General features: G+C 54.3%; 1 protein-coding gene across 2 annotated transcripts; it reads left to right on the top strand.

The window, feature by feature from the left end:
* Positions 1 to 3037: 3037 nt before the first annotated feature.
* LOC122913923 (cytochrome P450 2A13-like) lies at positions 3038 to 8375 on the top strand. 2 transcript variants are annotated; one of them, XM_044260568.1, is made up of 9 exons: positions 3038 to 3217; positions 3495 to 3657; positions 4167 to 4316; positions 4551 to 4711; positions 5402 to 5578; positions 6135 to 6276; positions 6679 to 6866; positions 7527 to 7668; positions 8194 to 8375. In XM_044260568.1, exons 1-9 carry the CDS (start codon positions 3038 to 3040, stop codon positions 8373 to 8375), a joined length of 1485 nt encoding a protein of 494 aa, XP_044116503.1. The 2 variants fall into 2 exon arrangements, with proteins under 2 accessions (XP_044116503.1, XP_044116504.1); XM_044260569.1 differs by lacking the exon at positions 3495 to 3657 and having other exon boundaries at positions 3038 to 3236.
* Positions 8376 to 9146: the final 771 nt, after the last annotated feature.

Here is a 9146-nt window from a genome sequence, read left to right as displayed (position 1 = left end):
CACATGGACACGCAGACACGTACACGCACTCAGATGTGCAGAGATCCCAAGAATGTGCCCGGAATGACACATGTAGACAGACATATAAATAAGAAGATACACAACAGAGGCATCTAGGAGAACCCGCCTCACACGTTGGCAGGAACAGAAAGACCCAGAAGCACACAAGAGGGTGGGAGGGCAAGCGGACTTGCAGGGAAGACAAAGAATAAAGAATAAGACAGTCAGATGCAAGGGGAGACACAGCCAATGGGCAAAGTGCTCTAAGGAGGGGCAGACAGCCTGCGGGTCTATCCCTGATCCACCTTCCCCACTCACTGCCTACTCCACCGACCCTCCAGAAGCCTGCCTTCAAGCTCCATATTCCATTCTCAACTCCAGGAAGGAAGGCTCAGCTGTGCCAAAGAAGGAAGGGCAGTTGGGGCGCCTGAGTGGCTCAGTGGGTTAAGCCTCTGCCTTCGGTTCAGGTCATGATCTCAGGGTCCTGGGATCAAGCCCCACATCGTGTTCTCTGCTCAGCAGGGAGCCTGCTTTCCCCTTTCTCTCTGTCTACTTGTGATCTCTCTGTCAAATAAATAAAATCGTTTTAAAAAAAAAGAAAAGAAGAAGAAGAAGAAGGGCAGGCAGGCAGGTTCCCACAAGGCTTTCTCTCCCTTCCTCTTTTCCCAAAGAAAAGTATTCAAAACTTTAGACCAGAGAATGTAAAATCCGGAACAGGATATAAAGAACCCCATACTCAAGTCCTTCTTCCTGAGGATTAAATAGGAACAGCTACTATTTGTTGACACTTTAAACCCATGAACCCACTGATCCTCCCATAATAAGCTAAGAGGTAGCTCCTGTCATTGGCCCCAGGAGGCTCAGAGAGGTGAGGTGACCTGTTCAAGGTCCCACAACAAAGGGACAAAGGATTCCAATCCATGCCATAATGCAGGCTGGTCCTTAGGATTAGGGGCATCGATGCGTGCCAAGCTTGTGCTAATATTCTGGCCCTCCTTTTCCTCCGTTAAAACCAACAAACATTCCTGGCCAATGAACACAAACAAAACAAAAACCAACTAACAACTCTCCTATCTCTGCCTTGTTCTCTGCCCTTCGATCCCTCCCCGCAGGAATCCAGCTTAGAGCTCTAGAACCCTTGGAGCAACATGCCTGTCTTGAGAGTGCCATCCTCTCCCACCTGCAGTCATCCTAAGTCAGAACTGGCATCTGAGTGGGTGGGGGCAGGTTTCCAATCATCAGATGCTGCCTCCTGCCCATCAGGGCCCTGATCAGGCCCACAGGAGACCAGTCCAGCACCCACATGGTGTTCACGTCAGAGCCAGCTGGTACCAACCTCTGAGCCACATGGCACCAGCCCCAGTGGCCACCGGGGCCTGCTCTCAGACCCTCCTGCAGCCAGAAGTGGCTCTGTGAGTGTTCTCCTGGCATCAAGTTCAGGGTCCACTTGCTTTCAATTCCAGTGTCTAATGGGGGCGAGCTGATGCCAACGGCAGAAGTTGCTAGCGTATCTCTGTGTCCAACGCCAATGACAATCCCACACCACTCCTTGCTAAACTTGGGCTCCACTTGGCCCTCAGGGTGGGCTAGGCCAGTCAGTGGAGGCAGGAGAAGACAGGGTTCAAGTCCCAGCTTCCTACCTGCTAGTAGCAAGTGGCTGTGGGAGACCTGCTCTTCTGAACAGCGAAAGGGGGTTGCTGTGAGAGAGCCCCCTGCTAGAGGGGTTCTGTGGGGTCACATTCATGCACTGGCTCTTCAGTTAGGGCTCACCAAAGCCTAGCACCTCACTGTTAAGGAAGAAGGTGACTGAGGGAAGGACAGCAGAGCCACCAACCTCTCCCTGCCGTCGCTCCATCTGGATGCTGCCAGCAGCCCTGCTGAGCCCGGAGTCACCCCAAAGGGACCTCCCATGCCCTCACACTCTGCCTCCTCTTCTCAAGTGCCCCCTTCCCACTGGTGGGAAACCCAGCCCCAGAATGGGCGTGCAAGCGTGCGGAGCAGGAGACACAGGAGCCCCTGCCCCCCTGTTCTCTGTCCTCAGTACTCGCACACACCAGACGGGGACCGATGGTAGCACTTCTACCAACAGCTACAATGGAAATGGTGAAGCTAGTGAGCTCCCCCAGGGGTCTGGGTAGGACTGGTGAGGCTCTCTGTCAGTTACAGCCCTTGAGACAGTTGGGACTTCTTGGTACCATATGGGTGGATGTCCTTACTGTTTCCAAGTCTGCCCAGGGCCTCTGGCACGGAGACCACAAGTTACCCTTCCTTCCTAAGAAAGGTTCCCCTTAAATGTGACTCTGGACTTCTACCCCTTTCCCAATCACAACGGGGCAGTGACACCGATCCTGACCTTGCTTTCAGGTCCCAGTGGGGATTCTGGGCACCAGAGGTGACACTGTGCCCAACGCAAAGGTAGGTCAAAGCCTGGGGGAGGTGCTGACCCTTTGATCCTGCTGGAGTCCCGCATACTTCTTCTGGGAACCCCGCATCACAGCTAGGGGTCCTCCCTCACCCCAAGACCTCCAAGTCCACTCCCTGGGATCTCACCTCCCAAGACCTTTAACTGTACATCCCTCCTCTGCAAAAAAATCCTAAATCTATGACCATACATGCTGTCCCATTCCAACACTCTTAAACCCAGATTTCTGAATTCTTTTCTCCCAAGATGCCCTAATCCATAATTTTTGGGCCACTTCCCACTCTGACCTCAAGTCCAAAGCTCAGGACTCTGAATCCATATCTTCCAAAATCTTAAAGTTCAGAATGTGTCTACTGCTTCAGCCAAGTCTACAGACTGGGGGTGGCCCTTCCCGGGGCCCACTCTCTGTTAATCTCCCTGAGATCTCCTCTTCTTGCCTTGCTGGTTTGTCCCAGGGTCAGCTGTGAGTCTGGGAGTGGGGGTGGGCAGGGACTATAGCTGGGAAATGAAATGGCACAATTAACAAATAAGACCAAAGTCCACCTTTCTCTCCCAGGTCATATAAAGGCAAACCACCCCAGCCGGCACCATCTGACCGTCTCTCCCAGGGCCACCATGCTGGCCTCAGGGCTGCTCCTCATGGCTTTGCTGGCCTGCCTCACCATCATGGTCTTGATGTCTGTCTGGAGGCAGAGGAAGCTCTGGGGGAAGCTCCCTCCGGGACCCACCCCGTTGCCCTTCATCGGGAACTACCTGCAGCTGAACACAGAGCAGATGTACAACTCTCTCATGAAGGTGTCAGGACACGGGATGGGTGCAGTGGGGTGGGGCTGGGCGCTGGCCTGGTTGAGCTGGGACTGAGTGGCAGGGGCTGGGCAAGGTAGGACCAGAGTCTTCAGAGAGTGAAAATCTGCGGGTTGGGCTACAGGGTCCCAGACAAGAAAGAGCAGATCTTGGGATATCCAGCCCCTTGAGTATCAGAACCTGGGGGCAAGGCATGCAGTAGGTGAGGGCTGGGCACAGGCCGGCTCCCAGTGGGGTCCGCAGCCTCTAAGCCCCCCACCTCCATCAGATCAGTGAGCGCTATGGCCCGGTGTTCACGGTCCACCTGGGACCCCGGCGCATCGTGGTGCTGTGTGGACACGAGGCGGTGAAGGAGGCTCTGGTAGACCAGGCTGAGGAGTTCAGCGGGCGAGGCGGGCAGGCCACCTTCGACCGGCTCTTCAAAGGCTATGGTGAGGAGCTCTGGGTGGGGGCTCGTGGCCAGGCACACCTGATGGCCTCAGTTTCCCCACTGCTCTTCTCCTGACTCACCCACTGGAGCCTGTGGCTGAGTTCTACCCCTGTTCTCCTCTGTCCCTGTCCCTGGTTATTGTGGCCTCTCCTTTGCCTTCTGTAGCTTGGCTCAGGGTGTCTGCGTCCCTGTTCCCCCTGCTTTTCGGCCCATCTCCCCATTCTCTCCCACGGATGCCTCTTCTTCCTCTGGGTCCCGGGGGAGCTCCTGGGATTTCTGCCTTGGAACCCCCGTCCTCCGTCCCCATGTCTTTGCCTCTTTCCAGAATCTTTCCTTCCAACCCAGTCTATCTCTCTCAGTGTTTCTCTGACCCTCACTTGTCTCTCCATCTCCCTCACCCCCCACCCATCCTTCTCTGCTTCCCCCAACCCATCCTTCTCTGCTCCTGCTCTCTGTCCACCTCTGTTCCCGCCCCTCCCCGCCTTACCACACCCTATGCTCCCTCCCTAGGGGTGACATTCAGCAACGGGGAGCGCGCCAAGCAGCTCAGGCGCTTCTCCATCACCACCCTGCGGGACTTTGGAATGGGCAAGCGGGGCATTGAGGAGCGCATCCAGGAGGAGGCGGGCTTCCTCATTGAGGCCCTCCGGGGCACGCATGGTAAGTGGGGCTGGGAGTGAGCAAGAAGGAGGGATACACCAGCACAAAGAGGGCTTTCTCCTCCAGGAAGGGGACTGGCTTGGGGGAAGACATCAGGGTTCCAGGCTCTGGGTCTTGTGTTGGACGTCTGAGTTCTCACTCCAGTGCCCTCCTCCAAGCCTCAAGCTGGCATGAGACAGCCCAGTTGACGCTGCCCCAAATCCTGTCTCTCCCCAACCCTATCCCATTCCCCAGGTGCCTTCATTGATCCCACCTTCTTCCTGAGCCGAACAGTGTCCAATGTCATCAGCTCCATTGTCTTTGGGGACCGCTTTGACTATGAGGACAAAGAGTTCCTGTCCCTGCTGCGTATGATGCTGGGAAGCTTCCAGTTCACAGCTACCCCTATAGGGCAGGTAACCTGTCCCAGTCTTACTCTATAACATCCCTGCTACAATCCACCAGTTGCTTTCCCATGTGTCCCATATGGACAGGTGTCCCAAACTCTCATCTTCCTCTAGTAGGGTACCCTCAAAACCAGCCCCCACTTTCAGACAACCCAACAGCTGCATCAGAACCCAGGACCAGTGCCCAGTATTCCGTTTCCAAAGACACCTGAATATCTCAACAGTAGCTCCTCATGAGGAGAAGATGGAGAAGGAGAAGAAGGAGAGAAAGAAGGAGGAGGAGAAAGGGGAGGAGGAGAAAGGGACAAAAGCTCCCAATTAAGATCCCCTAACTATCTAGACAATTGTCTCAAATTTGTGAGACCACATGACTGCTTAAATACCTAGACATGTGGCCCCAACCGAACCCTGCCTGAGTATCTGACACCTACATGTGTTCTCCAATACAGCCTCATCCGAACACCCGAAATCTGGATACGCAGCCCAGTCCATCTCACCTACATTCTGGGACAGGGGCCCTCAGGCTTGACTCACATGAAAACTTACGCATCTCCTCCCATCAAGCCCCATATGAATCATAAACACCCGGACAGCTGCCTTTAACGCACTTCCTTCCTTACCCCAAGAAAGGTCCCGCTCCCAACAGGACCTGCCTGCAAACAACTATCCTTCCCGGCCATTCTTCTTTCCCCTCCTCAGCTCTGCGAAATGTTTCATTCGGTGATGAAATACCTGCCAGGGCCACAGCAGCAGGCGTTAAAGGAGCTGCAGGGTCTGGAGGACTTCATAGCCAAGAAAGTGGAGCAGAACCAGCGCACCCTGGACCCCAACTCCCCGAGGGACTTCATCGACTCCTTCCTCATCCGCATGTGGGAGGTACAGCCCAATGGCCAGTGCGGCAGTCCCAGAGTCAGGCAGAGGGAAACCAGCTGGGATGGGGAGACCAGGGACCCCATCAGATCACCCCCGTCGTGAAAGCCTCACAATCTCACGTGTGATACCCAGGCTGCTCTGTCTACCAGTGAAACCCAACTAACAGTCAGCGGAATATCGCCTAGCATCTGGATGGCAGGGTATGGGTGAGGTTCTAGGCACGGAATCTGGAACCTTGCCACGGGCAGTACCTGCGTGTGCACCATAAGGCAACGCTTCCACACCGTGCACTCATTGTCGGTGTCCCTTTCCTTCTAAAGGGTCTTCCCTTAAAACAGTGACACCAGGCCTGATGTGTAAAGGGCAGGGAGGTAGCCAGGGAGAGAGTGTGGGAAGGGCATTTGGCCAGAGCCAGACGCCCAAACAAAGCCCTGGCAGAACTAGGCTCTCTCTTCCCACCCCTGGTCTGGACCTAAGAGAGGTGCATCCAGATGGAGAGACCCAGGCAGGGCTCTGAGGGCTGAGGGGAGGGGTCTGGCCTGAAGCCCTCTCTCTGCAGGAGCAGAACAACCCCAACACTGAGTTCTACATGAAGAACCTGGTGCTGACCACCCTGAACCTCTTCTTTGCGGGCACTGAGACGGTCAGCACAACCCTGCGGTATGGCTTCCTGCTGCTCATGAAACATCCACACGTGGAGGGTAAGGCTGCGGGGATGGGGCCCTGGCCTGGTGGCCACACCCCACTTCCTCTGAGTCCACTGCAATGTCCCCACCTTCCCAGATGCCTGGAACCTCACCCATACCCTGCCATCCAGATGATAGGCAATATTCTGCTGATTGTTATTTGGGTTTCACTGGTTGTTAAAATACCGAAAATGTGTAAACTGATGGGCAAATAGCTCCCGTGCTGAGCCAAATGTATGTGAGACCACATACAGGTTGAGACCAGGTGAGTAAGACACTGTCCTAAACAATGTTTATGGCCAACGTCTGTCTTGAATGGTCTATGCCCGTGTCACACATGGATGTACATATTTGGACTACCGTCGCCACCCTGAGACCCCCCCCAGATACCTAAACACGTTCCCCCTCCTCCCACAGCCCAACTCCATGAGGAGATAGACCGGGTGATTGGCAAGAACCGTCAGCCCAAGTTTGAGGACAGGGTCAAGATGCCCTACACAGAGGCAGTGATCCACGAGATCCAAAGATTTGGAGACATAATCCCCATGGGCCTGGCCCGCAGAGTCACCAAGGACACCAAGTTTCGAGAGTTCTTCCTCCCCAAGGTACTTTCCTGTCCCTGCTACGGGGACCTCCAACCTGCTCCCTGGGACCCAGCATCCCATCCCCCTTAGAAGCTTCCCAGCCACTGTCCCACTGCCTCACTCAAACACTTCCCAACCACCATGTCCCTTCAACCTTCCCACTCAGAGGTTCTTGAATCCAGTAGCTCACCCAGAGCTCTTGCCACAGGGATTATGAACCCCATGTCTCCAGAAATCCTCTGTCAAAAGACATGACTTCATTTCTAGACCTCCTCCCTCAAGGACACGAGTCTCATGACTCCCAAACATCCTGCCTAAGAGGCACAAACCCAGTGTCTTTAAAACCTCCTGTCTCTGGAAGCACGAACCCCCATGTCCTCTCCACCCCCACCGTGGGAGACATGAACTGCACATCCCCTACACCTTCTGTCCTAAGAGACACAGAACCTGTGTCCTTCAAACTTCCCTTCGCACAAGACATAAGCCCCACGTCTGCATAGCTTCCTGTCTCCGACACAACAATCTCCTGTCTCCCAAACCTCTTCCCTCCATGGACCCACACTCCCACGCCTCCCCTTCCTCATCACCTAGGACACCCCAATCCTCCCTCCAACCTCCACGCATTTTCAGCACACTGTGCCCCCGCTCTGCCTTACCAAATACCCCCCTCCTCCTCCCCAGGGCACCGAAGTGTTCCCCATGCTGGGCTCCGTGCTCAGGGACCCCAAGTTCTTCTCCAACCCCCGAGACTTCCACCCAGAGCACTTCCTGGATGAGAATGGGCAGTTTAAGAAGAGTGATGCTTTTGTGCCCTTCTCCATTGGTAAGAGACCACTGTCTGCTGCTAAGCCACCGCTCCCACCAACAGGGCGGTCTTCTCCTCAGCTCCCCTCTCTAAGGGGCAGCCTGATGTCTTTCTCCAGCTTGGAAGTCCTTCCCGTGATCGACCTCAGCTGCAACCCCTATAACTACTTGAGCTTCAGCAAAAGGATAAGGATGATCACACCTGTCTCAGGGATGGGGGAAATCAAAGCCCTTAGTGAGTCAGAGATTTGTCCACCGTCATTTAAATTCTTTAGGCTCCTCAGTTGGAGGTGAGAGCCAGCAGCCAGATCTGAGTGTGCACCCCGAGGGAGGGGCGTCTAAACTTCCATTGCTACAGCTAGCTCACCCCCATCCCATGCACAAGGGAAACTGATGCTCAGAGAGGATTAGAGAGGTCTCTGAAAGTCTCAGGCCAGGCTCTTCCAGCCTCTCATTCCTGGGAGAAAGCATATGGGGGAGGGTAGTGGGGCAAGGGGCAGTGAGAGCAGGTCTCACCTCCAGCCCTCTTCTTCTGTGTCTTCAGGAAAGCGCTACTGTTTTGGAGAAGGCCTGGCTAGAATGGAGCTCTTTCTCTTCCTCACCAACATCTTGCAGAACTTCCGCTTCAAGTCCCCGCAGCTGCCCCAAGACATCGATGTGTCCCCCAAGCTTGTGGGCTTAGCCACCATCCCACGAAGTTACACCATGAGCTTCCAGCCTCGCTGAACAAAGGCAGCGAGAGCGCAGGGCTGGTTGGGGGAGCAAAGCTGAGGGAGGGGCAGCGGCGTGGCTGTCGGGAGGGGCGTGGTTTGGGGCGGGGCTAGCGGGAGGGAGGTGGGTTAGGGAAATAGGGGCAAAGAGGATGGGAGAGGAAGAGGACAGGAATGGACTCTGCCTGTTCACCCTGGTAGAGGTAGATCCTTCAGAGGTGGGATGAGAGAAGGGAAATTATTTATTGAGCAAATATTCTCTGTCCTGTTCATGCTAAACGCGTCAACTCGTTCACCTCGCCTAAGGCTCACAAACCAACGCAACAGGCAACGGTGTTTATGCCCATTTTGCAGGTGACAAATCTTAACCGATTCCCAAGGAATCTACAACGACGAAAAACCTCCTAATAAATGAATTTAGCAAGGTCACTAAACATACCCAAAGTTTTTGTTGTGTTGTTTTTTCCGTACGCTAGCAATGAACCCTAGGAAATAAAAATCAAGAACACAATACCATTTATAGTCACTCAGGAAAGCGACATAGGTAACTATAAATCTACCAACACAGGCCCAGAACTTGTATGCTGAAAGCTTCCCACCAAAGAAAGAAGCAAATCACTTTTTTTTTTAAGATTTTATTTATTTATTTGACAGAGAGAAATCACAAGTAGATGGAGAGGCAGGCAGAGAGAGAGAGAGAGGGAAGCAGGCTCCCTGCTGAGCAGAGAGCCTGACACGGGACTCAATCCCAGGACTCTGAGATCATGACCCAAGCCGAAGGCAGCGG

The sequence above is a fragment of the Neovison vison genome, chromosome 7 (genome assembly GCF_020171115.1).
Source record: "Neovison vison isolate M4711 chromosome 7, ASM_NN_V1, whole genome shotgun sequence".
NCBI classification, from domain to species: Eukaryota; Metazoa; Chordata; class Mammalia; order Carnivora; family Mustelidae; genus Neogale; species Neogale vison.
The sequence above is the reverse complement of the archived record's forward strand: the minus strand, read 5'-3'. Positions and strand labels throughout refer to the sequence as shown.

Coding starts and splice junctions, on each gene's coding strand:
- LOC122913923 (XM_044260568.1), top strand. CDS start 3,038: ATGCTGGCCTCAGGGCTGCTCCTCATGGCTTTGCTGGCCTGCCTCACC. Junction 4,712..5,401: donor CAGCTACCCCTATAGGGCAG/GTAACCTGTCCC, acceptor TCCCCTCCTCAG/CTCTGCGAAATGTTTCATTC. Junction 6,277..6,678: donor GAAACATCCACACGTGGAGG/GTAAGGCTGCGG, acceptor CTCCTCCCACAG/CCCAACTCCATGAGGAGATA.